General features: G+C 36.5%; 2 protein-coding genes across 3 annotated transcripts in view; one reads left to right on the forward strand and one right to left on the reverse strand.

Annotated features, from left to right (window-relative positions):
* LOC144973644 (receptor for retinol uptake stra6-like) overlaps positions 1 to 7,666 on the reverse strand; it is a 35,130-nt gene extending 27,464 nt beyond the window's left edge. Inside the window, exons 1-2 of one of the 2 annotated variants that reach the window (XM_078916352.1) lie at positions 7,545 to 7,666; positions 7,180 to 7,259 (exon numbers count right to left, since the gene is read on the reverse strand). The gene's annotated coding sequence lies outside the window, so the exon portion shown is untranslated. Of the gene's footprint in view, positions 1 to 1,366; positions 1,549 to 7,179; positions 7,260 to 7,544 lie in introns of those variants that run through there. The other variant, XM_078916351.1, reaches the window with a different exon arrangement.
* A 647-nt stretch (positions 7,667 to 8,313) lies between these two features.
* On the forward strand, positions 8,314 to 13,246 carry LOC144974230 (uncharacterized). Its single transcript, XM_078917147.1, has 3 exons — positions 8,314 to 8,383; positions 10,556 to 10,715; positions 12,979 to 13,246. Exons 1-3 carry the CDS (start codon positions 8,360 to 8,362, stop codon positions 13,125 to 13,127), a joined length of 333 nt encoding a protein of 110 aa, XP_078773273.1. The 5' UTR covers positions 8,314 to 8,359; the 3' UTR covers positions 13,128 to 13,246.
* The last annotated feature ends 9,254 nt before the right edge of the window (positions 13,247 to 22,500 follow it).

Here is a 22,500-nt window from a genome sequence, read left to right on the forward strand (position 1 = left end):
TTTATATATATATATATATATATATATATATATATATATATATATATATATATATATATAAAATATATATATGCGAAGTTTAACTATAAAAGATGTAAGTATCATAGTTTTAAACCTGACTGGATGAGGATCATTTATTGATAACATCAGGTATACGATATTTATATAATGTTATAACGGCCACTGAATACCGGGTAACGTAACAATAACAATACCACCATCTCTGATCGAGTACCTTGATAAAGATATTGACCTGGAGGTCAGTCAACCTTTCTGATATAAGTGACCAACCGATACAAAACAGTATTATGCAGGGGAATTCCAACATGGACGGAGAGAGCAGGTATACATAGTATGCGCTTTGCTAAGAAGCTCATAACATTGCCATCCGGAAGTATAACGGACCAACACACAAAACTGTGTGTATCCATGAACTTTTATAGTCTGGATAATACCGTTTAGTGAGTATTACTCATAAATGTGGATGGTAAAAAACAATAACAAAGACCTGAGTGACGTCAACTTCGAACTATCTATAGATAGTATGCAGATGACGTCACTCAGGTCTTTGTTGTTGTTTTTGCCATCCGCGTTTATGAGTAATGCTCACAAAACTGTATTAACCCGACTATAAACGTTCATGGATACACACAGTTTTGGGTGTCGGTCCGTTATACTTCCGGATGGCAATGTTATGAGCTTCTTAGCCAAGTGCATACTATCTATACTCATCGACTATGACTGAGTCATACAATTCTCACCAAGCGTCATTCAGATTGCCATGCTATCCCAGGTGGCAAACTACGATTTTCATGCCAAAACGTAAAGAAATCTGCCGTATGCATTGCTTTCCAACAGTTTAAAGAAATAAATTCATTGTCACAATGAAACGTTAAAAAAAGTAATCCAATCCACATTACTTGATGATTAATGTTATGTATGTAGGTAAAATATTCACAACGTTCGCCAGCCGAATAAAACAAACCAGCTATGTGTAATCTTATAATATACATTTGGTAAATATTTTAACGCTGCAATAATTGGGAGAATGGCAAGAATGTTAAAGACAGTTTATTGTATGACGGTCACAAAGTTGAGACCTTGGAAAAGACTCTTTGATCACATTCTCTCTTAGCACTCGGGGGTAAAATGAGTACCTGACCGTTAACAATCTTGTCACTGCCAGAAAGCGTTTATAATAGCATAACAGGCGTCCTGTCTCGTCCTACATGCTAAGCGTTGCTGTTGACTAGGGGCCCTTTGCTAAGCGTTTTGAGTACGTTTAGTGGATATTGCGCTATGTTAATGCTCAAATAAAACAGACAGGCTCAATTATAAATAACATCACTAAAATAATATCCATTACCTTTTCTTTTGAAATCAAGGAAATGAGGCATTTCTGAATATTGTCATTTAAAACAACATTTATTATCCACACGATCCATTTAAGACTTGTACCTGAAAACTCCTTGCCACAATCTATATAATGCACGTAGATATATTAATATAAAGAGGAAACGACTTCAATAGAATTGTTTATCAAACATTACCTGCTTCACAACACAGCTCGAGGTATGTGGATCAAGGTTGCCAGATGGTCAGAATTCGTTGTGGCCAAATTATTTCGACGTCAAAAAGCGGATAAAATAGAACCTCACGTGGACAAACACTGCTAATATTCTGACCCCCTTGAAAACCCTTATCGGTTTTGTTAATTAAAAATCGACTTAACACGGAAGAATGCGGGGGGCATATTTATAATAAAAAATAATAATAATAATAATAATAATAATAATAATAATAATAATAATAATAATAATAATAATAATAATAACAATAATAATAATAATAATAATAATAATAATAATAATAATAATAATAATAATAATAATAATAATAATAATAATAATATAATAATAATAATAATAATAATAATAATAATAATAATAATAATAATAATAAATAAAAATAATAATAATGATAATAATAATAATAATAATAATAATAATAACAACAACAACAACAATAATAATAATAATAATAATAATAATAATAATAATAATAATAATAATAATAATAATAATAATAATAATGATAATAATAATAATAATAATAATAATAATAATAATAATAATAATAATATTAATAATAATAATAATAATAATAATAATAATAATAATAATAATAATAATAATAATAAATGAAAATAATAATAATAATAACAATGATGATAATAATAATAATAATAATAATAATAATAATAATAATAATAATAATAATAATAATAATAATAAATGAAAATAATAATAATAATAACAATGATGATAATAATAATAATAATAATAATAATAATAATAATAATAATAATAATAATAATAATAATAATAATAATAATAATAATAATAATAATAATAATAATAATAATACGAGGCGAAATTGGCCATGCAGGTCGCAATCTGGCAGCCCTGATGTGGACGACGATATCCAAGAATTGCCGTACACCGACAAAACAGATCATATTCATTTTGGCGAAAAGAAAAAAAACCCAAATCAACTTAAATTAAACTTCGATTAATTACAACGATTTAGCTGTGAAAAAAAAGAGAAAAAAACTATTAAAAAAACCTTTAATCTTTTTTTTAACTCAAAGCTTTTCAAAGTTCTGACAAATTGTGACTCAACGTCTGGATGTACCTAATATTTTTTTTAAATGACTTGAAAACCAAAATTAATCGAAATTATTTTTTTAAAATGTAACATTTTCTCACTTTAAGAACCTACATCAACCTGCCCACCGCCCCCCCCCCCCCTCTCCCTCCTTTTTAAAAATAAAACAAACACAAATAAACTGATCGCTTTGAGGCGATGATTCAGAAATGTTGGTTATTCGAATCAGCCAATATTTTAGAAAAAGGTTTCTGACTAAATTCTTTCTTTCTTTTAATGGGTTAGTCTGGGGTTTTTTTCTCGACTCAGTCGACGTGTACTTGTTTGCAGGTCTGATAATCCAAATTGTTATGGTCTCGTTATTGTTGTGATAGAAAATACTCTCAAACCAACGCTAAATATTGTCTATTACAACAATGTTAAAAGGGACCCATAATTGAATTCAATAGTCTGATGTCACGTCGTCCAGCAACGGCGGCCATCGTGGTTCTAAACAAAGAAAATCGGTACTTTTTATTCTTCACCCTGACTAGAATTTCTCATATGTCTTGTGATCAGAATGTGTAAAAGTCAAAACATGATCAGATTTATAATGTTTTTTTTTTCCCCTCTGGATACACTTTTATGCTCGTCGGAGAAATATTTCATAAGGGCGTCCGCCATTGTTCCGATAGTTTAGAGCCAGTTACTAAGTTACCATGCGTCATTACGAGGGAAGTGACGTTACGACTGTTGAAAAGTATTGCGTCCGGTTATTAGACCTGCAAATATGTGCACGTCAGTCATAGTATACTTCTGTGTGTAGCTCCGTTATGTTATAGATAGTTCGAAGATGACGTCACTCAGGTCTTTGTTATTGTTGTTTGCCATCCGCGTTTATGAGTAATGCTCACTGAACTGTATTAACCCGACTATAAACGTTTATGGATACACACAGTTTTGTGTGTTTGTCCGTTATACTTCCGGATGGCAATGTTATGAGCTTCTTAGCCAAGCGCATACTATCTAAAGCCTGACACTGAAATCCAAAAGGACTTGCAATTTGATGTCATTATTTGGTTTTTGCACCGCCTAGTGAGTTGTCGTTAGTAGAGCTCATGGAAACAAGTTATTTCATTGGTTGAACTATTGAATACAACTCACGATTTGTTTTCTTTTGTTGCAAAAGACTGGCATTTTGGCGTCATTTTTTGGTCAGTGTCAGGCCATAACTTGGTAGTTCCCGCTGAGTGCATAAAATGGGTCTTAATCAAGTGGGCCCACCATGATTGCTATGGTCTAAATTCTTCCGCACGGCTGGTTTGCTGATCGACCTTGGCATTCGACGACATGTTATTTTGAATGCATTTGGTGCTTACTTAATCTCTCACTTCAACGCGTGATAGGTTTGCCTGGCCACTTAGTGGTGACAGTTTGGTTAGAGAAATTGTTTGGTTAGAGAAATTGTTATTTTTAGAAGCCAACGATCTGTATTGCCGTAAACGGAATGATAAAGGTGTGATTATCGAATGTAATAAGATAATAATGTATGATAAGTTTAAATCAGATAAGATAAGATAAGATAAAATAAGATAAGCTAGGATCGACGTGTATATATGCAGATCTGGCATCCCAACCCACTTATGGATTAACACTGTTTTAATGGACAATGTTTGCAGTCTTTTTTTATATTTCCATTACAACAATGAGCCCATAAGGAATTGCATTCTCAGACCTACAAATAAGTGAACGTCGGCTAGGATGACAAAATCATCATTTATCGATTACTGATGACTTATAGTGGGTTTATTTCCTTGTAAATGACCGTAATACCAATAAAGAGATAAAATTGAATTCATAACACACCAGAAGTTCCTCGATTGATACTAACCCTACTGTCGTACTAGGAAAAAAAAAACAACACGTTTGGAAAATTTTGGCCAGAAAAGTCATCCCTCAAGATGAGGGTCATAATTTAAATCGATCGATATTTGAAGGACGAGTTTATCTTGCCAAATTTTTAGTCATGTTTTTCTAGAGTTCGACATGTAACTGGTGAATCCCATAATAAAACTATAAATAGTCACAACAACACAAAGACGCATTACAGGTTACATTATTACTATCTACTATCTAATTTAGAATCACAGATACCTGACCTAAAATTAAAACGGATCAATTTTGACTTTAAAAGTAAATCATGTCAGTCGAAGAACTAAAATGGTAGATAAGATATATCAGGGTTGACCGACTGCCCTATAGATAGTTCGAAGTTGAAGTCACGTATGTCTTTGTTATTGTTTTTTTGCCATCCGCGTTTATGAGTAATTCTCACTAAATTGTATTAACCAGACTATAAACGTTCCAGGTTACACATAGTTTTGTGTGTTGGTCCGTTACACTTCCGGATGGCAATGTTGTGAGATTTTTAGCCAAGCGCATTCTATCTATATCAGGGGTGACCAACTGCCTTATGGGAAGCAGCTACAATCACAGTTTTTAACCCTCTCCTTACCAGTCATTGTCAGGATTTTCCCCAAAACTCCACACCCAACAAACACAAAAATGTTTTCTATCACCGACACAATAGCAGTAAGTTCTTGCCATACATAATTTTTTAGCCAAACATGATCTACAACACACTGTTCATTTTCTTTATATTTTATGATGTACAAAAGAAATTTGAATAAGATAAATGTTGTTTTTTTCGTAACGAATGTGACGATTTTCCTATAGTTGGTAAGGAGAGGGTTAAGCAAGCATTACAGGTCACATTATTAGTACTTGCTAATTTAGAATCACAGATACCTGAGCTAAAAATAAAATGAATCAAGTTAGGCAGGGGTCCAAAACGAGAGTTCATCAACAAAACGCCTTTAAAAAAAAAAAGATTTTGGCCAGGTACCGTTTACATCATGTAGACTGATTACAATAGACACCGAGATAACCATGTCTCTCCGACAGTCGTCATAATGTAAACAATGGCAGTGATTGGTTATCATAGCAAACTCAACGGGTTTTACTATCGATGGTAACCTATGTGTCTAAGTAAAATATCCACTGTTTTAGCGCTTGATCAATAGATAGTATGCGCTTGGCTGAGAAGCTCACACCATTGCCATCCGGAAGTATAACGGACCAACACACAAAATTATTATGTGGTACCTTGAACTTTTATAGTCTGGATAATACAGTTAAGTGAGAGTAACCTTCAACTGTTATGACGTCACTTCCCTCGTAATGACGCATGGTAACTTGGTAACTGGCTCTAAGCTATCGGAACAATGGCGGATGCCCTTATGAAATATTTCTCCGACGAGCATAAACGTGTATCCAGAGGAGAAAAACATTATAAATATTATCATGTTTTGACTTTTCTATATTCTAATCACATGACATGAAAAGTTCTAGCCAGCATGAAGAATAAAAAGTACCCATTTGCTTTGTTTAGAACCAGGCTGCTAGCCGTTGCTGGGCAACGTGACATCAGACTAGTGAATCCAATTACTCATAAACGCGGATGGCAGGATGGCTTAAAACAAAAACAAAGACCAGAGTGACGTCATCGTCATACTATCTATAGAAGCAACACAGAAAACTATGTGTAAACTTAAACGTAAATACTCGTAATATGGTCGAGAAAATCGTGTGATATCTACTCATCCATCTGGTCGTATTAAAACAATAACAATGATCAGAGAGAGGCCGATTTCACTCACGTTGTTTATAAACAACCAACTATGCTTGTCAGAGCATGTGTAAAGGTGTGTCACACATTTCATGTTTTGATTGGTCAACAATCTAATGGTTAATGAGCAACAACTTAAATGATAACACCTTACGTGCACTTATTTGCAGATCTGATAACCCAATTCCTTATGAGCTCATTGTTGAAATAAAATCTCTAAATATAACGCAATTATTGTCCATTACAACAATGCTAAACTAGGCCCAAAAGCGGGTTCGGATGTCAGACCTGTATATATGTAAACCTTGATAACACCCCATTTCCTTTTTGCTTCTATCTAATTAAAACGCTGGCCAAATAAATAGTGATATAAGTAGTCTTTGTAAATTCATAGCCGGACACTGACAAAAAACTAAAAAAAACACCAAGTAAAAAAAAACACACGAAAAAAAAAAACAAAAAACAAACAAACAAAAAAAAATTTTTAAAAAACCCCAACAAAATAACAAAACAAAAAAAAAAAAAAAAGAAAAGAAATAACCAAAACAAAAAGCAACAACAACAACAAAATGGCAACCCCCCCCCCCCCCCCCCCCAAAAAAAAAAAAACAACAACAACAACAAAAAAACAACAAAAACAACAACCCAACAAAAAGCATTCAGTCGTTTAACCAATAGGATCGTTTGTTTCCTTGGGTACAACTACCAACTATAGATAGTATTTGCTTGGCTAAGAAGCTCACAACATTGCCATCCCGAAGTAAAACGGACCGGGTTTGTGATTTTGAATGCAACTCACCATGAAATTACGATTACTTTTAAAAGAAAGGAGATTAGATATTTACCGCTTTGTTCGATCTTACATTAAATGTCCATTTCAATGTGCAGATTTTAGTCTTGGCAGAACCGTCATAAAGTGCTGAATCTGAAGAATTTTATTAACACATTATTCAATCCAGAATGGGCATGATCTATATTAACTTTCCAAGCGCTCCAGGTCATTGATCACATTGTAAAATATGCTCCACTTAGTGAAAAGTGTTCACAGCTTTTTAAATATCACACATCACGATTTGTCATTTTATGCAGCTTGACACATGGGTATGTTTATAACTTTTGTAAACAAAGCAGCGTGTTTACATTTGTTAAGAAATATTCAATTGTTGGACAGCAACAAATCATGTGATTGATGACCTGGTTGGACGAAAACCTGAATATAGATCGCTCCCATTGAAAAGATCACTTTCAAATTAGCTACACTTTCACGACAGAATATTATATAAGAGTTTGAAGTAAATGCTTTGGTTGTTGTGTAGAGCGACGTGTTGTGTGTAGTAGAGACATTTAAATCGTGTGTTCTCGGGTTGTGGCAGTTCGTTCTCCGTTTCCAATAAATCGATCGGTCGATCCCTGCTGCCTTGTGACCAGTGGGTTCAGGCCAAGCGTAACCTTGTACCCGTTATCGCGATGCAAACATTGAAAAGGGGGATAAAGGAATGGGGGTAAGGGGTGGGGGTGGCGGTAATACACACTTTGTACTGTCCGATTTTGATTTTAAAAAGCATATAAATAGCATGCGCTTGGCTAAGAAGCTCACAGCATTGCCATCCGGAAGTATAACGGACCAAAGCACAAAATTATGTGTAACCTTTGAACGTTTATACTCTTATTAATACAGTTTATTGAGAAGTAGGCCTACACATAAAAAGCATTAACAAAGATCTACATACATGCAGGTTTGACATCCGAACCCACTTATGGGCCAAGTGCAACATTGTTGTAATGGACAATGTTTCATGTCATTTTTATTTTTAGATTTCCATTATAACAAAGGGCCCATAATGAATTTGGTTATCAGATCTGTGAATAAGTACACGTCGATACACACATTTTCAGATTTTAATGAGATATTGCGTCATCAGTATTGTCTGAAATTTTAGAATATATCATGCATTTAAAACCAGAAATGCAATTAATTCAATGTTACCACTTCCTGTTGTTGTTACAATTTGAATAGCAAGACCAATGATGGAAGAACAAAAGAAAAAAGTGAGATTTTATTTTACACATTTGGTTACTTTTTTTCAGCAATAACACAAAGGGGTTTGAGTTTAGCTGGGGAAGCCTTCCGAAAGCTCCTACATCCCCAGTATTCTTGTTTTTTTTATAAGGCTGCCTCTATTCTCATCCCCCCCCCCCCCCCCCCCCCCCCCCCCCCCCCCCCGGCCGATTGGATTACCGAAAAAAACGTCGCCGGCTTTTTGCGATTTGGATTTGATTGATTTTTTTTTTAAATTGTGCAACTTGTGACAAGAAACTTAACAAATTACTGCATTACAACCTTTGGATTAAACATACAACAATTGTGGACTACTATTATGAAGACTAACATCCTAGACTAGGGGGATGAGAATAGTCACTTCGTTTTTATAATGTTCTTGTAGGGGGTTTGGGAGGGGGGGAAACGTTTTTTTTAAAGTCTCCCCCCCCCCCCCCCCCCTCCCAAACCCCCTACTAGAAAATTATAAAAAAAGTTTCCCCCCCTCCCAAACGCTCTACTAGAACAAGAATACTCGGGATGTAGGAGCTTTCGGAATGCCTCCCTTTAGCTGAATTTAAATCAGGAATGCCTTCCATAAGCTCCTCGTTCTAAGGGAAACAACGCAAAGTTTTCCTTTAATTAACCCTAAGAAAAAATAAAACCTAGTACCTTTGACTTTAACTATCTAGCTAACATAATAAGAAAAACAAACACCCTAATACCTTTAATAAGACTTATACTTACAACTGACCCCATTAGAAAGACATATACAAACCTAAGATTGCTTTGCACTACCTTTCAATAATTCAACGATAAAATGGCGGCGGAGAACCAAAACAAAGGTCATGTTGGGAAATTTCGAATTTTCACTAGTCTATCAAGATTTGTTCTAGCGTTTTAAAAATGCTACTATATAGACAGACTACTGACAAATTGAATAAATTAACGCCTGACAAAAGACCCACGGTAAAATGCTAGACCGAGGAGCTTACGGAATTTCTCCCTTAAATCAAAAGCAAAACCGGAGGTTTTGGATATTTCTAAAAGGCCGATAGTATTATTTAAAAAAACAACAAAAACTTCAGCATTTCTATAGAGCACCGTGTCCTTATTTGCAGGTCTGAAAACCCTATTAGTAATTGTTATGGTCTCATTGTTATAACGGAAATACTCTCAAACCATCGCTAGTCAACGGTGCGGCTATGTGGTCTAGTGGTATGACACTCGCTTTCGGATCGGGGTTCGAGCCTCGCTCGGCGCATAGTTGAGTCCTTGGAGAAGGCTCTTTACTCACATTCTCTCACCGTACTCAGGTGTAAAATGAGTACCTGGCCGTTAACAGCGTTGTCTCTGTCCCAAAAATTTGTAATATCGCCTGACAGGCGTCATGTCTCGTCCTACATGTTATGTGTTGCTGTTGGCCAGGTACCCCTTGTAAAGCGCTTTGAGCACGTTTAGTGGATATTGCGCTATATAAATGCTCACGTTTTTTTTTAGTTATTGCCCATTACAACAATGTTAATGGGAGCGATCTATATTCATGTTTTCGTCCAACCAAGTCATTAATCTCATGATTTGTTGCTGTCCAACGATTGTATATTTCTTCAGAAATGTAAACACGCTGCTTTGTTTATGAAAATTGTAAACATACCCATGTGTCAAGCTGAACAAAATGACCAATCATGATGTTAGATATTTCAAAAACTGTGAACACTTTTCACTATGTGGGTCGCTTTGAGCACATATTCCAATGTGACCAATGACCTCGAGCACATGGAAATGTAATATAGATCATGCCCTTCAAGTGTTAATAATATCGTGTTCATAATATTGCACCAACAATATTGCCATAGGTTAGCATCCTATCCAAAGCGTAGCAAGCAATTGTTATTGTTTTTTTTTCACGCTAAAGAAACCGGATAAACTCTGAAGGACTACTCCCAACAACAAAATGCTTTTATTGCTATAAAGAATTTCTTTCTATAAATTATGTGATGTAGAAAAGAAAACAAATTCAGAAATGCGTTGCTTGCATCGTGACGAATGAATGTGACAATGTTACTATGGTTGGTAGGGAGAAGGTTAAAGAGTATTGATTGTGGGAAATCCGTCCGTGAAATGACGCAATGTTCATGTTCATGTTCATGTTCATGTTCATATTCTATCCAAACAACCGACAGCCCCGAATCCACCACAGTCCCAGAAAGAGATCATTGAGGCGACAACGAGGCTTCAATCCCAGTCCGGAAGATGCTCTTCGAGGTCAGATGATCACTGACGTCAGACAGTCCTCTGACCCCATTCAAGCTGTCAAGGACCGGCTCTGTCTGTGGCCAACAGGTCTGAACAATCGTTAATCAATATTGACTTATTATCATTAAAAAAAGAAATTATATTCCATTTTTATTGAAGGAACGAAATTGGCGTCACTCGGCTCTTATTGTTTTTAGCCAGCCATTTTTACGAGTAGTTCTCATACATTCTATTATTCAGACTCTAAATGTTCAAGCTTACACATAGTTGTGTGTGTTGGTACGTAATATCTGGCGGATGTTATAGGTTTCTTTTTTTTTTGTAAACGCAATGCAACAATAGGGGTTTTCCGTCAGTTTAGGGCGCCACGATAACTCAGTTGGTAGAACACAAGACTTGCTTCATATTCACGCCTGAAGGGAATGCTATTGATCCTCAGTGAAGTCAAAACTTTTGTTGACAACTTCCCCCCCCCCCTCCCTCCCCTGCCCTGTCCACTCAAACCAGCAGCAAGTGGATTCAGTAGTCTGATGTCACGCCACCCGGCAACGGCGGCCATCTTGGTTCTAAACAAAGAAAATTATCACTTTTTATTCTTCATGCTGGCTAGAACTTTTCATATGCCTTGTGATCAGAATGTGTAAAAGTCAAAACATGATCAAATGTATGTTTTTTTTTCCTCTGGATACGCTTTTATGCTCGTCGGAGAAATATTTTATTCGGGCGTCCGCCATTGTTCCGATAGTTTAGAGCAAGTGTTACTAAGGAAGGAAGTGACGTTACGACTGTTGAAGAGTATTGGGGAGCTGAGTAATGACTACTTTCTCAAAGCCACAGAACACAGCTAGTATTCGAACTCAATACCTTTCGGGCACGAAGCAAAAACCTCACATAGTTCATTGCTCATCATGGTTCCTACAGGGGCAGCGTGGCTCAGCGGTACGGTCTTTGCTTCGTACCCAAAAGGTTACGAGTTCGATCACCCGCCGCTGCGTTGTGTTGCCTTGAGAAAGTCACCTCGCCCTAGATCTCTTTGAGGCGCTGCACTGCACTGCGGCTGACGCTTGGGTTATTCCAGTCTTCCCTTGGAATATACACCAAAGACAAATTTCACCTTGGGGATGAATAAAGGAAATTCTATTTATTTATTTATTTATTTATTTTTTACAAAATCAACTGACTGTCTGAAATCAAATGATTCTGATCGTTCTGTGGAGGCTATTCAACAATATTTGATTAAAACTCCATCACTGTTGTCATTATTCTGACAATACATCGATCACTGGATGAGGTGATCATTCTTTCACGTATTAATGATCTGTCTAGGCACATTAGAAAAGCATGCTGTTATGTGGTCTATTGGTATGGCACTCGCTTTCGGATTGGAAGGTGGTCCTGGGTTCGAGTACCAAGTGCGCATAGTTGAGACATTGGAAAAGGCTCTTTATTCACATTCTCTCATCGTACTCAGGTGTAAAATATATACCTGGCTGTTTACAGTGTTGTCTCTGTCCGAAAAAAATAAATTTGAAATATCGCCGAACAGGCGTCACGACTCGTCCTACGTGTTAAGTGTTGCTGCTGGCCGGGTATCCCTTGTAAAGCGCTTTGAGCACGTTCAGTGGCTAATGCCCTATATAACAGCTCGTGTTCTTTTTTGTTGTTTTAAAATTACCTTTGTCGATGTTGCAAAGACAAAATTAATTCATTGTTTACTATCTGTCCAGCTTATTGTAGTATACCTTTGTTGGCGTTCAATAGACTAGCTGTCTTTATATATATTGTGCAGTCTGTCTGACATCTTTGTTGATGTGGCTAAGAATGATGAATAATACCGTTGTTGATGTGGCTAGAATGAAATAATACCTTTGTTGATGAGGTAAAAAATGAATACCTTTGTTGATGTAGTTAAGAATGAAATAATACCATTGTTGATGTGGTTAAGAATGAAATATTACCTTTGTTGATGTGGTTAAGAATGAAATAATACCTTTGTTGATGTGGCTAAGAATGAGCCAATACCTTTGTTTATGTGGCTAAAAATGAATAATACCTTTGTTGATGTGGCTAAGAATGAATCCTTTGTTTATGTGGCTAAAAATGAATAATACCTTTGTTGATGTGGCTAAGAATGAGACAATACCTTTGTTGATGAGGTTAAAAGTGAATAATTTGTTAATGTGGTTAAGAATAAAATAATACCTTTGTTGATGTGTCTAAGAATGAGACAATACATTGGTTGATGTGGCTAAGAATGAAATAATACCTTTGTTGATGAGGCTAAGAATGAGATAATACCTCTGTTGATGCGGCTAAGACAAGTATTATTTTCACTTTATTATTTGCCCAGGTAACGAGATCATACCCTTGTTGATGTTACTGAGCCAAGACCAAATCAGTGAATCCTTTAGACCCGCTGCCTTGAATCTTCACAGTTTGTCGGGGCCTGTGGAAAGCGTACAACTCAGGGATTCATCAAAATGTTTACCTAGATCTTGAATTCTTTTCTTTTGGGAATTCCAACGAACAGGATGATAATAATATGCATTTTAGATTATATTTTCATTTTTTAAAAACTCTATATATCTCTATCTTAATAAATGTCGGCGTAATCCTTAGTAATGTGGGCAGAAATTTTTTTTTACTCCAAACTAATTGCTTGTTGATCTTGGTTTCGTTGTGTAGTGGTGATTAGTGTTGATGTGTATTGGCATTGTTGTGATGTGCTCTCACTGCTTATATTATGAGTGTGTGTGTCAGTGGCGTGGGGCCATTGGATCGAATGGTGCCAGGCACCACACCAATCTTTTAAAAATCATTAACAGCATAATTTAATTTAAAATAAAACAGAAATTTTAACTCCCCTGTCTTTCGCCAACTGGCCAATAACATACTGCCTTTTTAGTCTCCACTCTATTCAAGATTTCGATTCACGCACTGCGCCGACTCGTGTGTTGGTGACATCACTGCGCGAATTAGTGACTGAATCAACACCGTGGTGCAAAGCAATCCAAGCTCCAGTTAATGCTCTATCCTTTAGTATCGCTACAGCTGATTGAGCGAGAAACTGGGTCGAATTATACTATCTTCAAATAGCGGAAAACCCCTCGACTTGTGCCAGGATCAGAGAGCTCCCCCGTTGGACTGGAGGGATGCGCCAATGTTACACCATTTACGTCATAATTAGGGTGACTTCGGCCATCCAAAATATTACACTAACTGTCAAAAACACTGTTCATTGTCAAGTTTATTTGTAAGTTGCAAAGAAAAACAACATAAAACTTAAAAATATGACATATCAACCCCGCCCCCCCCCCCACCTCCTTTTCACGATTATTGAATAAAGTAATCCTTTGCAACGAAGCATTGCGGACGAATTTACCAACATTTTTGTTGCTTGTAGTGCCGAGTTGATGGTTACGTGTGTATGAGTGTTTATTTGTATGTGTGTGTGTGTGTGTGTGTGTGTGTGTGTTTGTGTGTGTGTAGTTGTGTCAGTCAGAGAAAGAAAGCGAAGATTGTCAACAGTTATACTTTTGGTGTATTTTTTGATTTCTTAAGTACTTAAGTGGAGTGATTTTTTCTTTGTGATGCTTTAAGATCTGAATCTACCTTTTATTTGTGTTATCATTAATCGTATTCCACTGATTTCCATTATTTGAGATATACTTTAAGGTTTTGTTTTTTTAAACAATGAATTGCAATGAAACAAGTTGACTCTTTGCTTCACCAACCGTTTGGGAGATTGACACTAGATGATATATTAGAAATAAAAAGACTAGTTCCTCACCAACCAACTGATTTTGAATTAACACAGGTGTGGCAATCTCGAAAACGCTCTTTTTCAGTGACATGATATGACATACATGAATGGCTCACAGTTAGTTTAGAAAAAAAATGTTTCTTTTGTTTTTATTGTCTACTTTTTACAGATACAACAAACACTGACAAATCATGGACATCTATAGGCTATATTGACCTTAACCACTACCATCGTATCTCTCTCACTCTCTCCCTCACACACACACACACATACAAACACAAATCAGTAAAGAGCACCCAATTTTTTAGCCTCAATATGTTTTCATTTTTCATCTTCCTATACTTGACAGTGATACACACACACACACACACACACACACACACACACACACACACACACACACATATGATTCAATTAAATGTTAATTTCCTGGCAATTTTTAACATGAAACATACGTTAACTTAATATTTACGATTAACAAATAAAACACAACACACATAACAATAACGTTCACTCAATACTTTAACCTAATCTTTCTGTACCTATCACTATATTCAATTGGAGCAGTCTCTCTTTATCTCTCTCTCTCTCTCTCTCTCTCTCTCTCTTTCTCATATTTTTCTCTTTCTCTCCCCCTGTCTCTCTCTCTCTCTCTCTCTCTCTCTCTCACACACACACACACACACACACAAACACACTCTATCTGTCCTTCTGTCAGACAAACCTAAATCTATAAAGTGGATCTTATCCTTTTCACATCAGCCATCAATCTCTCTTTTCATCTCCAAGTACACACCTTATGACCACCACCACCATCATCATCATCATCATCATCATCATCATCATCATCATCATCATCATCATCATCGTCATCATCATCACATCACTGCCACTACTACTACTACTACTACTACTACTACTACTACTACTACTACTACTACTACTACTACTACTACTACTACCACTACTACTACTACTACTACTACTACTACTACTACTACTACTACTACTGCTACAACCACCACCATCGCCACACCATCATTTCATGAAGGACCACGACTACTACTACTACAACCACCTCTACCACATCATCATCATCATCACCATCATTACCACCACCACGACGACGACATCAAAACACTATCACCATTAAAACAACAATCACTACCACATCCTTACCACCACTACTACAACCTCCTCCAACACAACAATATCACCACCACCACTTCTGCAACCACTACAACCACATACATCATCATTATCATTACTGCCACCAGTGCCACCATCATATCATTATTACCACCACCCCTACCATTCATTTGTATATTTTATACGTCATAATGAAATTGGTTTTGGAAATTTACTTGATTTGAAACAAGGGGTATTGGGATGATTATAGATCTCATTAGAGTATATTTATTTAGCAGAAATTCCTGTTTAAGCATTGAAATTATTCGGAATTGTTTCTGAAATTTACGTGAGCCAAATTTTAAGTTGGCGTCTCTGGTCAACTTGAAACAATGGGAGATGGGCATTAGTGAATCTGTGAATAAGGGAGATGTGGCGACTACCACTACTACTACAACCATCACCACATCATCCCTACCACAACTACTACAACCACCACCATATCATCATAATTACGACTACCATTACTACAACCACCATGTTATCATTATAGTGCTTAGGCCACTGGGACCCCCCCTCCCCCCCCCTTTGGGAGTTTATGCCACTATGTTTTTCAAATAATAGAACTTATTGGCCATACAAATTCCACTGTTACCGTAAAAATAAGTGTCATTTAAGAGAGTTATGGCCCTTTGAAAAAAGTGAGTTGTGTCCCCTTGCAAAAAAGAGACAACATTTCTTTCAAAGGCTCTGAAGACTACAATATTAATTCAAATATATGCAAATTGGGTATCAAACTGAAGGAAATTGAATATACTATCAAACTATGTGCACAAGCTTTCAATTTGTAAATATTATATAGATTCACAGAAAGTTGAAACAATTTGTCAGTAATCTCATGAAGTGTCATATCTAAACTTATGGGCTATTTCAGTGTTTTACACAAAAATTATTTTAAATATGGCAAAAAACAGCATGTTCATTAAAAATGTAGCACTGAAGAAAGCTATGGCCCAAGCCTCAACAACAACCTTCATATTTCTACGTCACAGGAAAAACTAAAAGTGTACGCAACCCTTAAATTTTTCTCCACTTTGTGGGATGCCAAATTCATCATAATTTTCATTCTTTTTAAACATGGTATTGATGTCCAGTTGTCACATTTAAAAGTAAGTTGAAGGTGTGGTAAAAACAATAGATATATCATGAAAAAAGACTAATTTGTTCACAACCCAAGTGAAGCATCATTACCGAAGACTTGAACGAAATCGCATTGTTATATTATGAAGAATAATGGATACTCAAAAGGGATTCTTGATTCAAGATGCAGTAAGTACATAAAAACAATATCCTTATGTGTTTTGCAAACATGCTTTACTCCTTAACAGTTTGCACTGCTCACCAATTTATTATATATCCTCATCATCAGTAGCAAAATTCTCTTCGTCCTCTGAAGTGTCGTCAAGGAAATCACTGTCAAAGCTATCACTACCATCCTCGGCATATGTATCTTCGTCAGTACTGGTGCAGCTTTCTTCATACACAATTTCCTGCAACTCATCTTGAATGAAAGCATCTTTGAACCACTGTACTTCCATTTCATTTGCAGAATTTCTCTGCCAACCGTTATCCTCTGGTTTTGGAATGCTAGGATTCTGGCACACTGCATTCCTCCAAATGAGAGTTTGAAAGTTGGCTCTTGATATGTGCAGTGACAATACTTGACTACAAGGAGGCATCTGACACAGATCAATTCCACCACTGCATGAGATGGTACCTTTCTTTCCTTTGAAACGCTGGCGAACTATGTCATACCTCACTTTGTTGACACTTGTGCATGAGGTTTTGCCATACAGCTTGCACACAAATGACTCTAACATGAGACAGTCATTACTCGAAACAGCTGCTGATGTTCCAAATCTGGAGAACAAAATTCTAAGATCTTTCTCCTTTTGAAGAAATTTTAGAGCTTTCAGCTTTCCTTGCCCAGCAAAGCAACTTGTTGTGTCACAGCCTGTGAATGCATGGACACCAAGTAATGCATCACACATCTGTTTAGACGAAGTCTTTGCTATCTGAGAGACATTGATTTGTCGCCTGTTGTTGCCACAGCCAGTATCAAAAATCAGGGTCTTTCCAATTGTCTCTGAGAATGAAAGGAGAAGTAAAAAGACATCCGTGTCAGATGATCTGACAACAATTGTTTCACAGTTTGGTTGGCGGGAAGCATATTGACAGTGCAGTATAATTCGTGTGTCTGCCTCTTCCTGTGATGAGTAGAGATCTAGACAAGGTACAGCTGTGGTAAATTCATCCGTGTCACTGTAAAGTAAGGTGCATCTCTCTTCACAGACAAAAAAGATTTCCCTGTTTCTCAGTTTCTTTGCATATTCGTTACTTTCCCATTCCTTGAGGAGAAACCTGATAAGGGATCTTTTGTTATCAACGCAGCTGAGAAATGATTTCCAACGTCTGGGCACTGTTGTTTCAGATCCTCTTAACAAGTATGCATTATCTTCAGAAGATCCTCTCCTCAATCTCTCACAACCTTTGATTGAATCTTCTATGTAAGTATCAGTCACAAAGTGTACACAAGCTGCTTGTGGTAAGGAGGAAAATGTAAGTTTGGCTACTTCACCAAATGTATTTGGGATTGCTGACAGAGTTTGTAACAGTGCATTGCCATCAACAATGTAAACGGTGTTTGTTTTTTTTGCATAATCCTCGAACATTAATGAATTGTCAGGCGTGAGCTTGTGCAACAGAGTTGCTTTGTTGGTCTTCAGAGGTAAACCATCTGATGAAGCCAGCGACCATGGAGTAGGTGTTAGAGGCTATTGAAGAACTTTTTGAAGATCAACACTGCTCTTGGGACAAAACAAGAAGCTGGCCAAATAAATTTCTTTGTGCCTTGATTTTGACCACGTTCATGTCTTTTTTCACTGTTACCACTTTCCTCAATGATGCATATGTCTTGGTCTTGTTCCTTTCTAATGGCTTGTGAAATTCTACAGTCTTTTCCTTCAGTCTGTTTTCAACAAAACTTTCAAACAATCTTTTTCCTGTTTTTTCCACGGCTAGCAGGTCATCAGCAACATCCTCTTGCACTTTCATTCCTGAAGCTAGACTGACCAGACCATCTTCAACTTCAAAGGGATTGATAAATGCTGAAAATGCCTGGAGGAAGTTTTGCACTCGCTTTTCACTTTGTCTTTTTTCTGCAATGCTCAATTCTTTGTGGGTGTCTATATCCATACAGTTGTTGTTGCTGATCATTCTTTGGGTTGCTGATACATATTCTGCTCGATTGTGTCTTGTTACACTCCAACGGTAATAGCTTGGAAGACTCTTGCTGAACCCAACAATACCTCCTTTTGTCTTTGCATGTTTGTTTATTGTTTGTTCAATGGCCATATCAACTGCTATTCTTCCAGCAGGCGTCCTTGATCTGGAGACACTAAATCCATTATCTTGTAACATTTCTTCTGCCCCTGGGTGGGAATGAATCAGGTTGGCTAGTGACACAAAATATACACTGAGATACTTGGCATAATTGTGGTGATTCATGGTAAAAAGCAGTGGGCACAGTTCTTTTAAACAAGATATATGAAGAAGAAAGTTGTTTGTCTTTGTAGCTCGCAGAAACTGGAGGAGAAGCCAAACTCTGTCCATGTATTGGATCCAGTATTGTGCAGTTTTTCCGTACTTTCCTGAGCGGACACTCTCTTTGAAGGCTTCATACTGGGAAAATAACTCAGCATACACAGTTGACTGGAGAATTTTATTAGCTGTATGGCTTGAAATTCCTTCGGTGAATTCCTTTATGTAAGACATGAGGTCTTTACTGAGTTTTGAATCCGTGTCCTGCTCAAATTTTGCAAGCAGAAGCCTCTCTAGAGCCTCCAAAACAGACACATGCACTCGTATAGCCCTGTTGTAGTTCTTTCCACTCATAACTCTATCCATAGAACCATGTGAACATAGCCCTGCTTCAGTCACAATTTCTTCAAAACCAGATTCACTTTGGAGCACCAAGATATGACATTATGGTGTGAAAGACACCCAGGTGAATAATGACTGTTTTGTAAAGCTGTGGGTTTTGCCAGACAATATCGTAAGCTTTCTTTGCTACAGCAAGGTCAAATGTTACAAATGTATATGGCTGACCAAGCTCTTGTGTTGCCTCCAAAGATAGTTGTAGCACCTTCTGTACTGTAGCTGCTTCAGTTATGGGAGCATTGATGACAGGCATATATTCAACAATTGAAGGCATGTTGGTTTCATTTTCATTTTGGGGGTTTGCAATTGTTGATGAAAGCCAACCTTTCCAGCCAGGGAAACGTTCTCCGTCTGAATTCAACTTCATCCTACAGAACACCCACATGCCTGAATTGTGCTAGTACAAAATTCCTCTTGTTTATTTATCACTGAAAGGAAGCAAATACACTGTAATATATATATATTTTTCATATTATAGAGAAAATGGCTATCAAAGATTTAAAAACCCTATATAGATAAACACCATCATGGACAAAGACTGCATTCTAAACAGATGGTCAGAATATATTGAAGAACTTTTCTTTGATAATCGAGGAGAAATGCCTATGATAAAAGAACTGGAAGGGCCTTCTATAATGAAAGATGAAGTCAGGAACGTCATGAAAAGCATGAAAAATGGAAAAGCTGCAGGACCTGATGCCATAACAATTGAAGCCTTGACTGGCCTGGGTGAATGGGGGATTGAATTCATCACAAACCTTCTAAATCAAGTGTATGACACAGGAAAAATGCCAACTGATATGAAACGATCCATTTTTATAGCACTACCAAAAAAGCCAGGGGCAGTTGATTGTGAACAACACAGAACTATTAGCCTAATGAGCCACCTCACAAAAATTCTTTTGAAGATAATTTTACTAAGAATAAGAAATAAAATACGACCTGAAATTGGGGAGATGCAATTTGGTTTTGTTGAGGACAAGGGTACCAGAAATGGAATATTCACATTATCAATGCTGATGGAAAGATGTATTGAAGTAAATAAAGATCTGTATATGTGTTTCATCGACTATTCAAAAGCCTTTGATAAAGTACAACACGAAAAACTATTCAAAATTCTATCATCCTTGGACATTGATGGTAAAGATTTAAGAATATTACGGAATTTGTACTGGGAACAAGAAGCAGCAATGCGTGTTGACAACGAACTAAGCAGTTTTACACCTATTAGAAGAGGAGTTAGGCAGGGGTGTGTTTTGTCTCCAGATTTATTCAACCTCTATAGTGAAATGATATTAAGAGATATCGAACATAAGAAGGGGGTGTGTATTGGAGGAAAGAATGTAACAAATCTGAGGTATGCAGATGATACGGTTCTACTGGCAGAATCTGAACATGAACTACAAGAATTACTGGATGTTGTAGTCAGGAGTAGTGAAAATATGGGACTGGAACTGAATATATCTAAAACAGAATTATGGCGGTATCTAAAAATAATAACCCACCAGCCTGTGTAATAACAAGCAGAGGACAAACAATACAACAAGTTGAATGTTTCAAATATTTAGGCTTCAATGTAACATCCAATGGAAAATCAGATTGTGAAATAAAGAAAAGAATAGGTATGGCGAAGAATGCATTCAACCAGCTGCATACAATTATGAAAAACAGGAATATTAGCATGAAAACAAAAATCAAAGTCCTGGATTGCTATGTACTGTCTGTGCTGCTATATGGTTGTGAGAGCTGGACCATAAACAAGACCATGGTTAAAAGACTGGAGGCAGTGGAAATGTGGTTTTACAGAAGAATGATGAGGGTGTCATGGATGGAAAGGAAAAGAAATGAAGAAATTTTAGAAATGGCAAACAGAAAAAGATCACTGATAACAAAAATCATCAAACGCCAAATGGAATTTTTAGGACACATTATCCGCCACCCTGGTTTGGAAATACTCGCCTTGACTGGAAAGATGAATGGAAAAAGAATAAGAGGAAGACAAAGAATAACGTATTTGAAAGGGATAAGAACTTGGACAGATGAAGCTGAGAAAGGTGGCGCTGCTTTAATAGAATTGGCAAGAGATAGATCAGCTTGGCGGAAGATGACCTCCGACGTCTGCTTCAGATATGGAACTACATGAGATGAGATATAGCTTTGTAAAATATTTTATGATATGAGGCAAAAAATGAGAAATGACAATAAAATTCCACTATTTATTGCATTTGAAGCAATTTTAGGGTGATAAACAATCATTTTATTCACAAAAATGAGTTCACGAAAAATTGCACCCGATGACCTTTCAAGGGCCATAACTCCTGTAAATGATACTTGAAAAAACTGTAACACCCGGATTAATTTGTGTTATATGTCCCTGAAGCATGCCTGAATTGTCCTAGTGCAAAATCCCTCTTGTTTATTTATCCTGAAGGGAAACAAGTACACTGTAATATATATATTTTTCAAATTATAGAGAAAATGGCTATCAAAGATTTAAAAACGCTATATGGCTTTGTAAAATATTTTATGATATGAGGCAAAAAATGAGAAATTACAATAAAATTCCATTATTGATTGTATGTGAAACAATTTTAAGGTGATAAACAATCATTTTATGCACAAAAACGATTTCACAAAAAATTGCACCTAATGACCTTTCAAGGGCCGTAACTCTCGTAAATGACACTTGAAAAAACGGTAACACCCGGATTAATAATCAAGATAAATTGCTGTTTCAGAAACACCATGTGGCGAAAACTCCCCCAGGGGGGGGAGGGTTTCGCCCACTGGCCCATGCACTATTACACTTTCAGTTTTTGAAATTCCTCCTAGTGGTGTCAGAAATTTCTGCGAGACACATTTTGGATTGCATCACAATATATTTTAATGAAATTTAAATTTATAGGTTATTTTTGCATGGATGCTTCTTGATCTTAGGGCTGAAAAATGTCCTCCTTTTTAGTGGCCAGCCATTCTCACCCC

This window comes from Berghia stephanieae, chromosome 5 (genome assembly GCF_034508935.2).
Source record: "Berghia stephanieae isolate SIO BIC M18660-M18661 chromosome 5, UCSD_Bste_1.3, whole genome shotgun sequence".
In the NCBI taxonomy this organism is placed as follows: Eukaryota; Metazoa; Mollusca; class Gastropoda; order Nudibranchia; family Aeolidiidae; genus Berghia; species Berghia stephanieae.

Bases quoted from the DNA above. Each gene is read 5' to 3' on its own strand.
- LOC144974230 (XM_078917147.1), top strand. From the start codon at position 8,360: ATGATGGAAGAACAAAAGAAAAAA. The intron at 8,384-10,555 runs GTGAGATTTTAT...AACAACCGACAG, and splicing joins TGGAAGAACAAAAGAAAAAA to CCCCGAATCCACCACAGTCC. The intron at 10,716-12,978 runs GTCTGAACAATC...TTATTTGCCCAG, and splicing joins GCTCTGTCTGTGGCCAACAG to GTAACGAGATCATACCCTTG.